We start from the raw sequence: 19,665 nt of genomic DNA, 5'->3' as shown, positions 1-19,665 counted from the left end.
GACTCCTCAAAAAAGAAAAAGAAAAGAAAAAGAAAAAAAGAATAGAACTATCATATGACCCAGCTATTCTACTTACAGGTATTTATTCAAAGAACACAAGAACACTCATTTGAAAAGATAACTGTACCCCCATGTTCACTGCAGCATTATTTACAATTTCCAAGATATGGAAACAACCTAAGGGTCCATCAGTGGATGAATGGATAAAAAGATGTGAAACATACACAGGCATACATATACATACACAAAATGGAATACTACTCAGCCATGAAAAAGAACAAAAGCTTGCCATTTGCAACAACAGGGATGGACCTGGAGGACATTGTGTTAAGTGAAGTAAGCCAGACAGAGAAAGACAAATACCATATGATTTCACACATGTGTGGAATCTAAAGAAACAAAAACACCAAAATCAATAAGCAAACAAAATAAAAACAAACTCACAGATGTAGAGAACAGATTGGTAGTTATCAGAGGGAAAGGAGGTTGGAGGGAGGGCGGCATGGGTGAAGAGGGTCAACTGGATGGTAATGGATGGAAACTTGACGCGTGGTGGTGATCACTCTGTAGTACATACAGATGCTGTACACCTAAAATTTATATAATAAAAAAAAATGGTGGCATGTGGACAGTGATGATGAAGATGTTAGTGTAGGGCAGGACAGAGCAGTGACCACTGGAGTGATCAAAAGGCCACTTCTGGAGCTGGCCTGTCTGGCTCTGAATTGAGCTCCACCTCTGATGAGCTGTGTGGCTTTGAGCAAGTTCCCCAATGTCTCTGACCTTCACCTTCCAAATCTGAGACAGGGGATCATAAGAATTCCTCCCATATTGGGTTGTTTTGAACAAATGAGAGCGGTTACAAGCACAATGCTCAGCACAGTAGCTGGCACAAAGCAAGCGCACCATGAACGCTACTTGTTAACATCACTGCCATCACGGGAGTGTAAGGAACACCAGGGCGGCTGGGTCAAGGAGGACCTTGAACGAAAGAAAATTAGCTAGAAGTGTTTTCCAAAACTTCTATTTCTAAGGGATTCTCTTGTCTTTCATTTCTATAGGATTACTTCATCCTGCCTCAAATCCCAAACCTCTTCTTAACCAGAGCACTGCCCTGTGGAAAGAGGGCTCTGAGCTTGAAGGCATGACCACTGTGGATGGACGGACGAAATGGCATGCACTTCTTTTTGTCTATTCTTTTTTGTTTTGTTTTGCTTTTGGTGGGATATCTTTTTAGCCCAGCCAGAAGAGAACAGAATGGAGTATGTTAAGTATAAAAAGAGGCCAGGAAACAGACGCACTATAGAATTAAGAAGTGTAACAAATATTTAAAAAGGATATTTTATATGTTCTAAAATCTCATTAGGAGGATCATTTCAAGACTTACAAAACCTGAAATGTCAAGGAAGGGAGGCCATGGGCTAAATACAGAGTCAGAAAGAACTGGGTTCAAATCCAATGTGCGACACGCACCAGCTGTTCGGGCCTGGGCAAGGCATCACTGGTCTCAATTTTATCCTCTGTAAAAATTGAGTCGTTATCCCTACTTTGCAGACTCGTTGACTAATTTAAATAACATATAACTATTTAACACACTGCCTTCTATGTGGACACACAAAAAGATCTATTATCTTATAATCAGAAACACAATGATATAAATGAATATGACTTAAATCCTGACTGATTCCACAAAGAAATTAATAGAGTTCACATAATTATAATTCTGGCCCCCAAAAGTCAAAGTGGAACATATGACAGAGAGAAGACGAAAGTAGGAAAATTAAAAAGAGGAGCCAGGCACGAAGCCAGCACACAACCAACACGCACGCTGTAAACGCCTGGACGCTGGCTGTGGGTGGGCCACAAATTTAATTCTAAGCTTTACAGTAGCAACACAAAGAGGGAAAATGATCACTTACAAGATTCAAAGGGTCCATACGATAAAAATAAACCAGGAGCAACACAACTATTTCTGGTGATGCGAACAGGGAGACATGTTTCCAGTGGGCTCTCATTAATGACAGAAAAATGAACAACACACTATTTGTAGCACCGTCATGAGAGTACGATGCGTGAGTTTAACAAGCATTTACACTCACCATGGGTGAGACAACACGACTGGCTTTTGGAAGGATAACAGATGAGCGTGAGCTGTGGGTGCCGCTGGAGAACTCACATTCTTGTGGATGAGATAAACATGCATCTAAATGATGCAAATACCAGGGGAATGTGCAACATGCTCCCCAAAAGCAAAGATTCAATCTGACAGGGAAAGCTTTGTGGGGTAGGCAGGCTTTCATTTGGCCTCTAAAAGCCAAGTTTTTATTTTCTTAACCTTCTATTACAGATAGTTCACCATAAAAATAAGTAAAGAAAATAACAAAATGAACTCCCATCATCCAGCTTTGACATTTTTCAGCATTTTACCAATTTCGTGTCACCTAGTTCTACTTTTGGGGTTTGTTTTGCTGGAGCATGTTAAAGCAAATCTCATCTGTCATGCCATTTTAGCCTATAAATACTTGAGTGTGTCTCATTCTTTAAAAACATAAGCACCAAGCCATTATTATACCCAACAGAATTACTGGTGATCCCTTAATATTATCTGATTTCTAACACATGTTCAGATTTCCCAAATAGTTTCAAAGATGTCTTTTACAGTTGGTTTGCTCCAATCAGGATCCAAACATGGTGCACACATGGTCTTTGGCTGTTACGGGATAGAGGGGACCTGAGAAATTTAACAGGGTCCCCTCCCACCTTTTTTTCATGCTGGCAGCATGTGCATTTCAGTGTATTTCAGAGACTGAGTGAGAACGGTGAGGCTGCTCTGCTTCGGTGCTGGGATGGAGATGATACTGACCATCAGCTAGGCTATTCTTTGTACAGCATGAAGTTGGGCTTACGGAGATGTCTTGGAAGGTAGTTGATAGATTGGAATAAAAAGAGTTGGGGAGACTGGTTAAAGGCTGGTCTATAACCGACTGATAAAAAAATGGTGACCGCTATAACTCCAGCACCAGAGCCATGCTGCTAAGAGCCTGGGACCTGCAGCCAAGCTGCCTGGATTCAGATCTCAGCTCTGCCCCTCTCCAGCTGCTGACCTTGGGCATTTCTTAACATACATAAGCAACTGTTTTCTGAGCTATAAACACAAGGCCTCATACCAACACCTGCCTGAAAATGTTGTCTTGAGGATTCAAATGAAATTATCCATGAAGGTGCTTAGTCGGTGTACAAAAAAGTTAGCTATTATCAGTATAGGGGTCCGGGCAACAGCAGAAGGGTCACCTGTAAGAGGCCCCTGTGGAGTGAAATGGATGGGCTCTGGTGACTGGTTGGCTGTGTTGACAGACAGGGGTTAGGCAACTGAAGAATCAGTGATAACTCTTTAAATCTCTTCTCTCTTCACCCTTCAAAACATACGGGGCACATGCACTCTTATATGTACCATCACCATCACTCCATCATTGGCAAAGATAGAAAAACAAGGAGGAAAAGGCTTGGGGAAAAAAAAAAACTAAGATTTTTTTCTTCAATAGGATACACTGGAAGCATATCCATGTGGCGACAACCACTTGGAAGTGGAACACTGGTCTTGAACTTGAGGGACACGGTAGAGCTTAGGATAGAGGTTCAAGGGTCATCTACATTGACATAACGGTTAAATCAGAAGTGAGACAATAATGTCAAGTGAAAAGGTGCAGATTAAGCAAAAAGAGCAAATTAAGACATACAGAGGAGAAGCCTGCCTGAAGTCATGGAGACCATTTATAAGGCGGGAGGGAATTAGAAGACTGAGTGAATGAAAGAGGCTGAGGTGTTTGCAGTCAGGCAAGGGATTTTGAAATGGCAGTGTAATGGAAACAAAGGTTTCTAAGGAGACTGCCCATCGGTGTCAGATGAAGAGCTCAAATAGAAGAGGTCTGAGAGGCAGCGACTGATTTGGGTATCAGGAAGTAATTTAAGATGCAACGCAAATTTGGGGGTACGTGTTCTAAATGCAAACCTGGAAGCTGTCTACACGGAAGTAAAAATTAAACACATACAGGAAGGAGAGAACTTAACGATGGGAGCAGAGAATCTCAGGAAGTCATCTCAAAGCACACAAGAAGGTGGAAAAGCCCCCAAACTGTGGAAAAGCCACTGGGTTTGCTGAACAGGCAGCCCCTGGTACCCTCTGAGAGTCAGGGGATGGAATGGCTCATCTTCCAAGGTGCACATGTGTGAATTACAAACCCGTGAGTACATATATAATTTTGGCAAAAGGGATCGTTCCATGTGGTGAGCTCAGTCCCCCCGGGAACTGAACTATCAAAGCTACTATCTAATGTGACAAAAACGAAAGCAAGGCGATTCATTTAGATCAGAGTGATTTGTACCCATGTGTAAAGAATCAGGAGAAGCTCAGTTCCAGTAGAGAACCCCAAGTCTCACTGCCCAGCCCAGTCTCAACTCCAGAAGAAACTAAAACTCTAAATGGAAGATACATGTACTGCAATGTTTATAGCAGCACTATTTACAATAGCCAAAAAGACATGGAAACCCAAGAGTCCATGAACAGATGACTGGCTTGAGAAGATGTGGTGTACACACACACACACACACACACACACACACACACACACACACACACACACACACACACACACACACACTGGAATATTACTCAGCCATAAAAAGAATGAAATACTGCCATTTGCAGCAACATGGATGGACCTAGAGATTATCATACTTAGTGAAGTCAGACAGAGAAAGACAAATACTATATGGTATCGCTTATACGTGGAATCTACTAAAAATAATAGTAATGAATCTATATACAAACCAGAAACAGACTCATAGACATAGAAAGCAAACTTATGGTTACCAAAGGGGAAGGGGAGAGGGACAAATTGGGAGTATGGGCTTAACAGATACAAACTACTGTACCTAAAATAGATAAGCAACAAGGATTTACTGTATATTCAGGATCTTGCAATAACCTATAGTGAAATATAATCTGAAAAAATAAAACTGAATCAATCCCTTTGCTGTACACCTGAAACTAACACAATATTGTATGTCAACTGTACTTCACTTTAAAAATTAATTAATTAAAAAAATGCTCAGCTAGATGCTCGATGAAAACTTAGGCACGTGCCTTCCCACCAAGCATCTATTCCATGCAAGCCCAGCGTTAATGCTCAGGCTACCATGCTTCCTGAGTGACCCCACGACCATCATGGCCCTGCTCTGGAGAGCTGACTGTTTTAGATCCAGAGTGTTAACATTTTCTTTTTCTCTCCTAGTCAAGATATGAAATTCATCACGTAAGGAAAGTCTCTGAGGCCACTGCAAGGATCTGGTGTTGCTGGTGTTGTGACTCTGCTTGGTCCTACCAGGGTCTTCCATGATATGCATCTACATACTGGTAATGCGTGCACAACTGGGAGGTCTGTCCACCCTCTGGAGGCTTGTGGATGAGGACGAATGACATCAGGTCCATGGCTGCATAACTGATTCAGGTGAGCAGTTATCCTCAGATTCCTTCCCCACCATGCACACACTGCACACATACGGGAGGATGGAGTGCCCCTCAACCCACTGTGCAGCTGGGTTTAGTCTATAGCAGTGGGCCCTGGCTTGGTTCTCCATTTCTGTTCTGTACCATCAGCAACAAGGGTTGTACAGGTGTTCCAGACAGGACTCAACACAGCTTCCTTTCCTTCATCAAGAAGGAGGGAGAGAATCCCAGCCCCCAGAGCCCAAAGCTGAGGGTGAAGGAATTTCATGTCCTTTAGCTTCCGGAATCTGGGACTACGAGCCAAGTCACAAACTGCAGGTGTAATCACACCTACTTGGTTTTAAAACTGCATTCTCTTTCTCATTTCTAAGTTGTCTTCCCTGAAACATGAAGGCTTTTCGGTAGGTTGGATGGTGAACTTTTGTTTTTCCTCCTCTGGGGGTAACAGTTTGATGTTCTCCGCCAGAACACCGCTGTCTAAGGTAGGCTGAGGGCAACTCAGAAAGTGACCATGAGGGTCTTGTCTAAAATAAAAACAGAGCAACTTTACTGAAATCCATGGCAAAAGTTCTGAACCCTAGTAGGCTCTGCCCATATGGTGTCTATTTGAGTTTCTCCGTGCTCACCGCTGGCCCTTACAGAGGTACCACATCTGCTTAAGAGTTAAAAACAGGTGTCCTCCCCAGCCATAAATAAGAATTTCAGAGGCAATTCTGGGCCCCCGGGTGGGCTCTGCGTAACAAAAACAGAACTCTGAACATGAAACTCCAGTTTGAAGGCTAGACATATCGAAAAATGAAGATATCTGAGGGAGCAAAGACGCTTAAGAATGTCACTGAGAAAAAGAGAAATGAAGTCATGAAAAGCCATGAGTCCCATCACAGTCAGTGCATGCTTCGCAATTAGCGTGACTCCATCTGTCTTCATGTGGTGCTGGTTTACATTTAAAGTGTCACTGCCTAAAAATAAACCTCAAACCCCTCGCTTTTCTGAAGTAGCAGCACAGCCTTCACTTGAAATCACACATCGTTTCTGACATAAAAAAGCAGCTGTGGAGCATGTAAGAGGCCTTTTCCTCCAAAAGGATGTAGGCTCTGATCCCGCAATGTCAAAACCCATATTCCAAGTCCAGAATGACGCAGAAATCCTTCTGGAACTTTCTATCAGAGCTCCTGGCCTCTTGGTCCTAAATTCACAGACTCCATGTGGTAGGCACAACAAAGATGCCCATGTCCTCATCCCCAGAACCTGTGACTACACAGGAAAGCAGACTAAAGCGGCCATTGAGCTGACCCTAATATAAGGAGATTATTCTGAAGTATTGGGCCCAATGTAATCCCGTGTCCTTAACAGTGGGAGGAGTAGAGCTGGAGATGTGATGACAGAAGCAGGGTCAGAAAGATACCATTTTGCTGGGTTTAAAGATGGAGAAAGAGGGATGGAAGCTGAGGAGTGTGGGTAGCCTTTAGAAGCTGGGAAGAAAAAAAAAAAAAGGAAACATACTCACAGTAAAGCTTCCAGAAAGGAATGCCAGTGACCCCTTGACTTTAGTCCACTGAAGTTAGATCAGACTTCTGACATCTAGAACTGTTAGATAGTAAATCTGTGTCGCTTTAAGCCACTAAATGTAACAGTTTGTTATAGCAGCAGTAGAAACCTAATACCTACTGCCAGGAAGCAGAGAGAGTCTTATTTCAAGAATCCTGTTGCAACTCCAGGACAGACGGTGCCGGCGTTTCTTTGGCAATAAAACCTACTCATTTACTTTTTTTCTAGTTAAAGTCCAGCATCCAGTGCTAACCCTTAAAAAGGATGATATAAAATGTGGGAGGCACCCTCTACATTTGTGTAGGGTGATGGGGTGGGGTAGGGGGGAAGGTGCATCTGGAGAAGTTAATCATTTTTTCCCCTCATTTTTACCGCAGAAGGTAGCACTATTGTCAGTAACTCAGTCCCACCTAGTGGACCTGCATTAGTGTGATTTTACAATCTGTCTTTTCAGTTTCCCTGTTCTTTAGACTTCAAAACGTTCCTGTGTGTTTTGAATGTTTGGATAATCTTCTATGGTGATCTAAATGTAGAGATTTTTAGCTCCCAAAGCATGCAGATTTTTGTACTATGCCCTCAACATGATCCAGGTTGAGATTTGATAATATTTAATACAGCACAACAGCAAACAGTCCTGAATTAGAGGGTGAATAATTTAATTAGAACGCTAGGACTTGAAACAGCTGATACAAGAATATTAACAGATTCTACATGCAGTTGTGCATGGGTTTTGTTGTCATTTGTGTTAGTTTTGTTTTAACCAGAAGAAAAATAGCAAGAGATCCTCTGAGTAAGTTAAGGTATTGTGGACCTGGGACCCTTTCATGTACAGATTTTCAGGACCCCCCCCGTGGAGTGAGGACATAACTAAACTCCATGCTTAGAGATGAATTAGGATGTGTCAGGCCCTGTTTCAATCCGTTTGCTCCAAATGACCAGGAAATCTGATTTCTCTACTAAGGAATAAATAATGAGTCATCAGACAAGAGGAAGAGCCCCCAAAACCTGGTATTGGGGTGTGATTATACCTGGAGCACACGACAAAGAAAGGGATGGTTCAATTCACCGAATAAAAGTGAAAATAGAACTGAGAAGACTTACCCTCATGTCTCCGTTCACAGTTTTCGGCGTGTGGTTGAATGCGTGGGCAGGGTCCTTGTTGTACACTTTGAGAAGGGATCTGTCCTGAATGTTCCTGGAATTAAAAACATCAGTAACTATGGCAGATGAAAGGAGACTTAATTTGGCCATTTCCTTTGTCTGCCCCTAAGAATCAGGTAAAAGATATTCACAGACGATTCAGCTGTTGTCCGCCATCAACCAGACATTAAGTTCCTTTATCATAAAAATAGGCAAAACAAAAAAGGCAAAGGAGAAAAATGACTTCAGCTTTTCTTTTCTTTTCATTCCTCAAGAAAGTATTATTCTTTCTCTGCAGCTCTCCACCCATAAACATCGGGTAGCATAAATTTTCTTTCAAGATTCTGAGCAAGGAAAGCTAACACTTTAAGAAACAATAAAGCGCCCATATTTACAACACGTTCAAAGAGATTTGGTTAATATTTAAATATTTAATTGTTTACTTTGCCCAGACACCTGGTTTTCTGCTTATCTCATGAAAGCACACAAATGAAAAATGCTTTTTTCCCCCTTCAAACACCTTTAGCAAGTGAAAGAAAATGTATTTGCAGTCCAGAAGGAAAAAAAAAAGTACCACAGAGATCAAAGCTAGTATCTTTACGATGCCTTTTTTTTCCTTTTCCACAGTGGATTTTTAAAAAATACTGTTCTACATACAAGTTAAATTACTGGGTGGGCAGGGTATTTTAGAAGGAAATGCAGGGGATAGATTCTTCCCCTGGTCTGCCTCTCCAAAGGCAGCATTCAGAATCCTGGAGTCAGGCATAATGCAGCATCTTGCCAAGAGCCTACCTTAAAACTATTTGAGAGCATATGAGTGTCTGCGAAGTCCTTGTCCCTCCAAATTTGGCTTTCATCAGGAGAAGGGCCACCGAAGGCAGTTTCCACCCCGGCTACCCCGCGATTCCTGCCAAGGCCAGGGCAGGAGCTCAGGGAAGCGCGTGCAGGAGGACACGTCCCTTCCCTGCAGGTGCAGCCGCACATTTTGTGGGCTGATCACAATCACTGGGATTACTGGGCGGTGTTTTCATTTTCAATGAAGTGGAGGATCCTTGGACTAGTCTTACCTCCCGCCTTCAAATATCCACCAGTAATCGCTTTGAAGCAATGACTAGCCCAAGCTTGCAGGGTTGCTGCAAACTTTGAGCAGCTCATTAGAAGTTTGCTTGGGGGTGGGGGCGGGGGGTGTGCAGTCCTTGTTATTAGAAGAGACCAGGTTCCCAGGAAGGGACGAGTTCACAGAAGGAAAGGATGCGGGGATATCACTGCAGGAACTCATCCTGGGGCTGGGGTCGGGGGACAAAGCCACAAGGGACGATGTGAAGAAACTGAAAACCTTACTTAAGCCACCAACCAAAACTTCATGTGGTTCTGAAGGTATTTAAAACACAGGAGTGGGTTTATAATTAATTTAGAAACATGTTCATCCAAGATGAACCAACAGGAAAGGCCCAGACTGCATTTACCATGGCAACATTTACAACACAGAATTTCAACCTAAACTCTCTGTCACATTTCCCGCAGGAAAATATGGAGAACCCAACACCATGATGAATGAGCCAAATGTTTAACAAATATGCCCTTGCTTCAAAAATACCGGATGTGAAATCAGATTCATCTCTGGGTTTAGAAGATTAAAGCCAGCATCTTCAGGTAAAATCTACATGCTACTTTCTTTTTTTTTTGGTGGATTTGAGGTTCTATTTCATGCTGATGGTTAGAATTTATTCTACCATTCAAAAAAAATATAATTGAGGCATTTTATGCATAAAAGCAAAGAACAGTAATTCTTTGGAAAGGGCGTCCATGTGATCATCTAGCATAAATATGATATTCATCACCAAATAAACACAGTTTGTCCACTTAAATATTTTTAGATCCACTTTTTATATGTAAATCCAAACACTGAAAAGTCAAATTATAGACAATCTATAAACCAGTGACTTTCCACTTAAATGTATTAAATGAGTTTTTTTGTTTTTTTTTTAAATCAGGCTCCCAGGACTGCAGCCTAAGGATCAACAAGACCATCACTTTTGCAAACAGAAACAAACTAACTGAAAATTATTAAGATTTAAGTGATCCCTTCTCACAAGCTCTGTTTTCATTTTGTCAACTGAATTTGCATCAAGAAGGATCGTCTCAGTTTGGAAGTTCAGGGACCTTTTCTTCTCTGTCTTCCCTCCCATTTATCTTTTTGGGACTAGGTCACAACACACCCAAAGAATATGTGAAGAAAGTCTTGGTAATACTGTGAGGCTTGGGAAAGCCTCTAGAAAATCATGACTCACTGTAATACAAAAATTCTTGCATGGGCTGCAAGACAGTGGGGCCCAATATTTATAATAATCTCACCAGCCTTGAACTCCACAGTCAAATATGCCTTTATGTAGTTTCATGCGTATCTATTATTACCATATCCCTCAATTTCTCTAACTGCAAAATGCAAAAATTCAAGAAGATTGTCGTAAAACAGCACATCCGTGTAAAGATGACACGAGATTATACTGGGAACATACTCTCTAAATATAACGTGCTTAGTTCACGTTTAAGTTTATGTTTTGTAAATTGAAAATTTTTTTGGTGACAGCTTGATTAATAATTTACTTCAAAAAACAAACATGAATTTTCTGATACCCATGAATATTTAAACGTGTTTTTAAAAAGCAGGGAGGGTGTGCAAGAGATACAGCACCTATACCTTCGGGTATGTGTCAAATGTTGAAAGCTCTAAATTACTCATACACCTTGGCACACGCCTAACTATATCATTTCTGATCATTGTCAGATATCTGTCAGTTTACATTTATCATTTACTGGAGGCATATTTTTTTAAAAAGTGGTTCTTATTAATTCCACAATGAAGAAACAGGACAGCCTGCTATCCCCACAGGGAAGGGACTCATAAATCCACGGTGGGGCCCAGCTGCATTGGGGAGAAAACATTTTGAGGGAATAAAAAATTCCTGACCGAGAATGTGAACAGTCAGGTTGGGGCTGAGTTTGGAAATTAATTTGCTCTGTGACTTTGAATAAGTCTCTTAATGTTTATGCATCTGAGTTATTGGTCCCATCAGATCAAAGTCACTCAATCATTTTTTCAATTCTAAAATATTTAGCAGCTGGACTAGCAACTGCTTGTTGTGTTGACTGAAGTTCTGTTTCTCAGGCTTGTTTGGCTGGAAGAGATCAGACGGTCCCTTCTGTTCTATACACACCACCACTACAGTCCATAAAGGTACTTCTATTTCCCTGCCACCTACCAGAGCATGGATCCATTGCACCTCGTTTTAGACTACATTTTACCAGGGACCCTGGAGAAAGCCCACCTGGAAAGTGAGACCCTAGAATAAAGACCACTGATGTAAGAAACAAATGGAAAAGGACAAATGCTTCTCAGCCTCTTTTCTTGTGGACCACAGCATAGAGTCCCCTAAAATTCTAACCTGTTCTTGTAAATAATGGCCCAGTAGGGCCACTGCCTAACACGCTCACAGGCTGTGTCTCGGCAGATGAGAACCCTTGAGAAGGAGCTGGTTAAGTTCCACCTGCGAGTGTGACCTTCAAGTCATCTGGTCTCGGCCCTTCCTGGGTCATAGTTTCTCTTAACTCTTAGACAAACAGTGGATGGGCTCATTTCTGCCATTCTTTTCAGACATGACCTGCAAAGAGCTATGTGGCAGAAGTCTGTCCTCACCTTTGTAAACCAGACTTTGTAAAGGACTTCTAGAAAACCAGATAGTGGATTTACACCTGGGTAGGATAAGCCTGCCAACAACAGCTGTCCTTACCTCCCCGGGGGACACGGAGAGGAGGAGGACTCAGTACCAACTGTCAGTGCAAGATGGTGGACACACACACGCACACACACCTGCATGCACACGCGCACATACACACACACACAGGTGCTGTGACCGCTTACCTCACATCACTTAATTCGTAGTAGACATTTCTGCTTTCATCTTTGATGTAAATGGCGACACTCGGCGACTCCAGCATTTTCATGGTGAGCTGCTGTGGAAAGGCACTTACGAAGAGAGCACGGATTGTGTCTGCACTGGTAATTTCATTCGGCATCCTGAGCTGCTTGGTTTCATCTCCATACTGGAGATAAAGAACCCCTGCAAACAAGAGGCACAGAGTTCTCAGGCACAGATCAAGAGCCACACGACACACAGGCACACGCTAAGCCACTTTTGTCCTTCCCAGAGGCAGGAATGTTCGGAACATGCAAAGCCTGCAACAGGAGACATGTGTTTGGAATTTCCGAGGAATGCACTCTCCGGTTATGACAGAAATACCCACTTTCATTCTTTGGAGTCCAGGCAGGCTAATTTTCAACCATTTTAAAACCAAAAAGACAAGAAGCTAACCTTTGGTAGCCTAAAGTACAAGACAATACTTAACTCCCTTGAAAGGTCTACTTAGGAATTTGACATCATACAGTGATTTCCCGCCCCCCACATCTTTCACTAACTAGGAGCACAATCATGACTGCAACAGTAAGCTATAAAGTTTAAGTCCTTATAATCCGCTCAGAAACATTTTAAGTGAAAATGTTACAATATTTCTGTGGCTCTAATACATATTTATTGAATGTTTGTACCAAATGAAATTACCTACAGGAAGAATCTGGCGCCCTGATGGTTCAGAAAGAAAATGGAGCACTGGTTACATAAGGAAGAACACAAGGGCAGAATCACAGAATTTTAGAGTTCTAAGAGGCACATGGCTCCCCGTGAGCCGTGCCTCCCAGCACCCACACCCCCACAGGGTGTCGTCCCTTCCCACGTGGAGTCTGGGCTTGGCCATGGGACTTGCTTTGGCCAAGGGGACATTAGCAAGTGCCATGCAGAATGGAGACTTGATACGTGTTTGCACACGAGAGCTTGTCTTCTTGGTAGCCGTGGTCTTGGATGCTCCCTCATGGAACCAAGCTTCTGTGGAGTCCAACGGAGCCACGTGGGGAGGCCACATGAAAAATGGAAGCCTTGACCAGTGGCCCCCACCAAGCATCCATGCTACAGCCAGGACCACTGGCTAGTCACGTGGGTGAGCCATCTTGAGAGGGGAACCCTCAGCCCCAGGTGAGCTGCCCCAGCTGATATCCTATGGAATCAAAATGAGATGTCCCCTCCAAACCCTGTCCAAATTGCAGAATCATGAGCCAATAAATAACTGTGGTTGTTTTAGGTCATTATGTTTAGGGTCACTTGTTCAGAGAGATGCCTGAGACAGGGGATGGGAGATCCTGACATCTGAGTTGAATCGTACTTCTTGGGAGAATCTACGGGGCAGGCTAGTACCATCAGAGAATCTTTGGAAGATGCAGAAGAGACTAGAATAGTGGTTAAACATGGCAGTTCATGTAACAAAGTGACTTCTGGCTCCTTCTGAAATTCCATCCCAAAAAGCATACATCAAATTAAGGGAATGAGAGAGGATACAGAGTAGACAGAAGAAAGCTGGCACTGAGGTCTTCAGGTGGAGGGCTCCACAGCCTTGCAGGGCCCGGGAAGCTCAGGGCATGGGGCATCATACCCTGCTGAGGGCAGGAGTGCAGAGTGAGCGGAAAGCAGGAGAGCTGATTGAACCCACGTCTCTACAGCAGAACCACTGAAGAGGTTGAGCCAACAGACTGAATCCAGCTCCGCAGGTGCAGGGGAGGGGGAGTGAGGTGCCCTCAGACAGAATTCTGGCAAAGGGGCTGACACCTCAGTCAGGAAACTGGAGGAAGCCCTGGAGGAAGGCTGACTGACCGCCCTCCAAGAAGAGACCAGTAGCTTTTTGAGGGTAGGGTTCAGATTCCGTCTGGTCACCCCGCTGTGAAGCAGCTGGAACCATCCATAGAAGTTTCCCATCAGTGCGACCAGGCCAGGCCTCCCTCGTGCAGGGACAGACTAGCGAGGATTAGCAGGCACTTCATAAAAGCCTCTTTCATGTCAGAAATAAACAGAGAACAGAAACTCAGAAGAGATGAGGCAGTCCAAGAAAAGGGGAACATTTGGAGAGCAAGAGTGAGCTCTGGGGACCAGGAGAAAAGGAATGAAAAATTCAGTGGAGAAAAAAGTTGACAAAATCTCAGAAAGGGGAGGGAAAAGGATGGGGAAAGGATGAGAACTAGTTAACAAAATAGAGAATTGCTTTAGAGCCTCCCAATTCCTAAGAATGCGGATTTGGGTAAAGAGGTCAGGAAAAACAGCAGTTTTCCCCAAGCATTATACGATTTTTTTCTTCTCCCCGAACTGAAGAACATGAGATTAGAGACTGAAAAGGTCTGATATGCTCGACGCACACGGGCTTGTCACTGAGACGTTCCAGATGGCAGGGGAAAACCAGAGGTTCCTACAAGTTCCCGGGGGTGGGGAGCCAAGTCACAAAGGATCAGGAGTCAGAAGGGCATTTTGTGTCCACAACGGTAGCCCAGAAACCAGAGACCATGGGAGGAACAGCCTCAAAAGTCTGCAATGAAATATTTTCCACCTAAAGTCTACATTTACCCAAACCATCCATCAGGTCTTTTGTTCAAGTCAGCTTCTCAGTGAGGCCTCCCCTCGCTGCCTGACCCAAAATTTCAGCACCCATTTTCTCTAATATCTCCCATCCTCTTCCCTGCTTCATTGCCGTTCCTGAGCATTTTTCACACTATAATTCATATTTTGATGATTGCTATCATTTATTGTCAGTCTCTCCAGCTAGAATGGAAGCCTCATGAGGCCAGGGATTTTTTGCAGGGGGGAGTTAATTAGGTTTATTTACTTATTTATTAAATAAAAAAAACTGGGTGGGGGGATTAAGTTTACTTATTTATTTACTTTTTAGAGGAGGTACTCAGGACTGAACCCAGGATCTCATGCATGCTAAGCACGTGCTCTACCACTGAGCTATACCCTCCCCCCGACCAAGGATTGTTTTTAAAAACATTTTTTGTTGATGATGCTCACCATGGTATCCTTAATACCTGTGAGACTGCCTGTGATATCATAGTAGGTTCTTAATAAAAGTTTGTTGAATGAATAAATGAATGTATAAATGATTTATTAGTCATCCAAAAAAAATGTTCATTTGGCGATCCATCTGGGCTGTAAGAGCTTTGGCTGCCTGATGCAAACAGCTTAGGAATCTCGTCCCTGGTTTGGATACAGGGGAGAACCACATTCTGAAGTGGCCGTTTCCATGAAGGGAACAGACCTTCTGCATCGGGCAGAAGCAACTTCAGTTTCTCCCCTCTGTCCATCACCACTTCGATCCTCAGCTTCTTTAGGGGGTGAATTTTCCAGACTTTCCATGCTGTTAACGCATTTTTCACAGAGTATAGAGAAAAACCTTTCAAGCCTGTTGGATCACAGATTGTGCAACATTTTTGCCCCATATGGGAGATGTGGTGACTGTCCACGTGATTGCTAATGTCATAGCCAGAGGCCAAAACCACTCTTGAGGTCTGAGCCCCAACCAGGCCTGGGCGAGGCCCCTATACATGGGCCACTCATGGCCTCACCACAGTCAAGTATCAGCTTCATTCCCCAAATCGGGCCTGGTTTTTGTTCCCACATCTGCATTCTGTACATGTGTGTGCTTGAAATAGAATTTGTAGGCTCTGAGTGAAAAAGTAAAAATTGGGCCTAAACTACAGTTACCTCAAGGTCTGGCTGGTGCAGCTGCCAGCTGGGTACACAGGTCCAGTTACAGATCATGAAAATCTAGAGAAGATGGGGAAAATGCCTTTACAAACAGAGGAGAACTGTCTTTTTACACTTGGTTCAGTTTGTCTTCCCAGTTCAGGAAAGGTATTTAGAAATGCTTAAACTCAGAAGGAATTCTCTTAATCTATGATGGCGTTTTGCTGGCACGGTGAAGAGATTCAGCCTGCTCTGGCATCCTTCCCTCACTCGGAGTTAGTGCTGGCTGTTCCAGGTTCAGCGGAAGTCCGAAGGGCTTTGGATTTAGAAACTCCCCATTTATGAAGAAGGGCAGAGGACAGGGGAAATGCATTGACAGGATGTCTGCTGTGTGTCGGAAATGGTACACATGCAATTTCACTGAATCAGCACCTCTGGTCGACTTGGTGTTATGGTCCATTTCACAGAGAGGGAAAAGGAAGCTCAGAAGAGCCAAGTCACTTGTCTAAAGTTACAGGTAGCAAATGGCTTAACTAACTTATGTATTCAATTTTGTCAATCCACAGAAGCCACCCTCTCTCCCTAAAAGCATACAGTCTCTGACATTTTGCATTTAGCCACATCCATCTCCTCCAACTGTCCTCTCTGGACCATCTTATCTGTCCTCACAACTTATACCCTGACCATCTGCTGGAAGACGTGGAAGCATGACGGGGGCAGCTTGGAAAAAGATTCCTGTCCTGAAGTCCATGATGACACACGGTTAGAAGCAATCCACATGCTGGGCGGAGTGGTGGAGGGCCCAGAGCTCTGAAAGCAAGTGTTAAAGGACCCTCACAACTCTTGGAGACCTTCTGAGAAGCTTGAATACTCAAGAGTTCTTCCATCCCAATGGCTTTGCCAAGAGAACATGCATTTTTCACCAAGACTCTTGGTGACATTCTGCAAAACATATAGTGCACCTGGCAGGTCATGTTGTATGACACGTCCTCATAATCTTTTGAATCTCAGCATTGGGTCCAGAAGGTGGGACATCTTCTAAAATGTTCTTTATCTTAATATGGCACGCAAAGATTTTTACCGTGTAGCCTCGCTATGGACTGAATTTTTGTGTTCCTCCAAAATTTGTGTTAAAACCTTAATCCCCAGTGTGGTGGTATTTGGGGGTGGGGACTCTGGGAAGTAATTAGGTCATGAGGGTGGAGCTCCCAATGAGACCAGCACCTTTATGAGAAGAGGCATGGGAGAGTTTCTTTTCTCTCCTGGTTCTCTGGCTTGTGGGGTTACTATGAGATGATGGCCACCTGCAAACCAGGAAGCCGGTCCTCCCCAGACACTCTGACCTTGGACTTCCCAGTCTCTGCAACCATGGGAAATGCACTGTTGTTGAAGATACCCTGTCTTTGGTAATTTGTCATAGCAGCCCAAACAAACTAAAACAGACCTCAACCTCCTGTTCCTGCCTTAGTCCCTTAAATCATGCCACATCCCTAGGGCATCAGAGTTATAATGGACGTCTTGTTGCTCTGGGAACTTACCAAGCACACCCACCTTCCATGCGGTGCCATCCATTCGGGGGGCCCGCCTACCACCTCTTCACTTGGCACATGCTCTACCTCTGTCTGAGCCATCTCCCCCAAACACTCCTCCAGCACTTTTCCATTAAGAATTCAGGAATTTTCCTCAAATATGTTTTAGTGAAATTGCAAGCATGGCTTTTAATTTTGCATTATGATTTGCTGTATTCATCGGATGGTAATATATAGTAAAGATGCTCAAATAGCTTTTAGTTGAAATGAATTCACTTCCTCCTGTAATGTGGCCGAGTTAATCTGATGTATGCCTGCGTTCTGGAATGCCTTCTACAAATTTTCCCCTAAACAGCATTTTCCACAGGCAGATGGTGGTGACAATTTCAAATGACCTAAATCCCTGTTTCTCCAAATCCAATTTAAGATTATGCAAATCAATACTTAACATACAGCTATGGCAAATGGCTAATACCTTAAAATATAAAGTGCTCTTTTAGTCCTTTCTGATGGGTAACTAACAGTTTCCAACTTAGTAAGAAACATATAAATATTAAAATAATATGATAGCTTTTTACACCCGTGAAATTAGCAGAGGTTTTTCCAATAAAATACATGGTGCTGACAGGGGTTCAGAATGAGTCCTCTTACATATCACTGTTGGGAAAGTAAGTTAACACAAGCTCTCTGAAGGGCTATTTGTCAATATGTGTCAAAAGCCTCCCCAATATACATCTGGTTTGAACTAGTAATTGAATTTCTACATATTTATGCACAAAGATGTGTTGTTTATAAGAATAATGGGGTGGGGCAAATTCCAACATTAGAGGATTCATTTACTCAATCAATTCATGTAATAAATCCATTCATCGGAACACTACAGGGTTATTTACAGGGATTCTGAAAGAAAAATGGCAATGAGAAAACAATTCATATTTTGTTAAGTGGCAAAGTACATTATAAAACAGAAAGGAACTAGATTTTTACAGATCAATTAATCACCTCAATGGCAGGGATAGATCCAAGTTTTGAGGGGCCTGAAGCTTACTACAGTTTTGAGGGGCCTCTCTAAGAATAAGAATACAAAGTCAGAAACATAAAATTCATAGGAAAGGGAATCATGCATTTATAGGGGGCTGACCCTTGGTTTCACCAGGGTCATGGTTAAATCCATGTATTTGATGAATGTCAAGAGTAGCTGTCTTTGGGTGGTAAGTTCATGGGTGATGCTCTGTTCTTCAAGATTTTCTGTTTTCTAAAATAAGTATGCTTTGACTTGATCATCTTAAAAGACAACCCACACAGATCTAAAGAGACTGGCCAAGAAGGTTCCTACTCAGTTAATTGAGTAATTTTTTTTTAAGCCAGAAGAAATGGGCCAAGGGAGGCACACATATTAAAACTCTCAGTGGAGTTGGCATCTGAAATGGGGAGGACACTGCTACTTAATATAAGCAAGAAATGCCAATATAGTTAACATCGTGGTATATCCTTAGGAGACTGAATTTCAGAAACATGGTTTTAAAAAAGAAATGTAAATGCACTGAGAGGTACCTTAGAAGGCTCTGTAGATGTCGCTTCCTTCATTCACAAGACCAGCCCCTAAGCTGTGTTTGGTTCTGTGCCAGGTACAGAGGGGCAGGGGGTGGAAAATGATAAACAACTAATCACAGCCCTCACAGTGGTTCCATAAATAACACTGTTATTTAGAAATTAATGATTCAGATCTGACACCAGCTGACATTTTGTTTCAGACACAGCAGACATCTGAAGACAAGGTCACGTGTATTCCTTGAAAAGTACTAACATGCCCTCTGATGTTGGGAACGTTTCACATCCTGGACAGACTCATGCTTCGGTGTCCCTTCCTACGGAATAGCTTTCCAAGTAGATGACAAAGCAAGATGGTGAAAGTTGTCTTGCAAAGAAGAAGATAATAGAAAATCAGAGTGGGGTAGGTACAGCTCAATGGTACAGCACATGCTTAATGTGCAAGAGGTCTTCAGCTCCAGCTCTAGTACCTCCATTAAAAAATAATAAAAAAAAAAAAGAAAAAAATTTATTCTCCACAGAAAGTCTGAATAATTTGGGGGGGGGGGAATAATTTTACTCTCAGATTTCAGTGTCTTTGGGTAAACACCAGATCTTTGCTGCAGTATCTGAAATGGATTATACCAATCGAATGTTTTCTATTTCATTCAGATACTTGATATTTAAAGACAAGGCAAGACTCTATGAAGTCTTCTAACTCATTTATCTTCTATTAGTTATAACTGGGGAACTGTGGAGACTCTCTGGAGAATCTTTATGAAAGACTGAGAAA

General features: G+C 42.8%; 1 protein-coding gene across 1 annotated transcript in view; it reads right to left on the bottom strand.

Moving 5' to 3' along the window:
- The window catches only part of KIAA1217 (KIAA1217 ortholog), a 278,742-nt gene that overhangs the window by 83,718 nt on the left and 175,359 nt on the right, over window positions 1-19,665 (bottom strand). The window contains 2 exon segments of the mRNA XM_064479399.1: window positions 8,156-8,249; window positions 12,117-12,315. Coding sequence (XP_064335469.1) covers window positions 8,156-8,249; window positions 12,117-12,315 — 293 coding nt within the window.

This window comes from Camelus dromedarius, chromosome 26 (genome assembly GCF_036321535.1).
Source record: "Camelus dromedarius isolate mCamDro1 chromosome 26, mCamDro1.pat, whole genome shotgun sequence".
In the NCBI taxonomy this organism is placed as follows: domain Eukaryota; kingdom Metazoa; phylum Chordata; class Mammalia; order Artiodactyla; family Camelidae; genus Camelus; species Camelus dromedarius.
The sequence above is the reverse complement of the archived record's forward strand: the minus strand, read 5'-3'. Positions and strand labels throughout refer to the sequence as shown.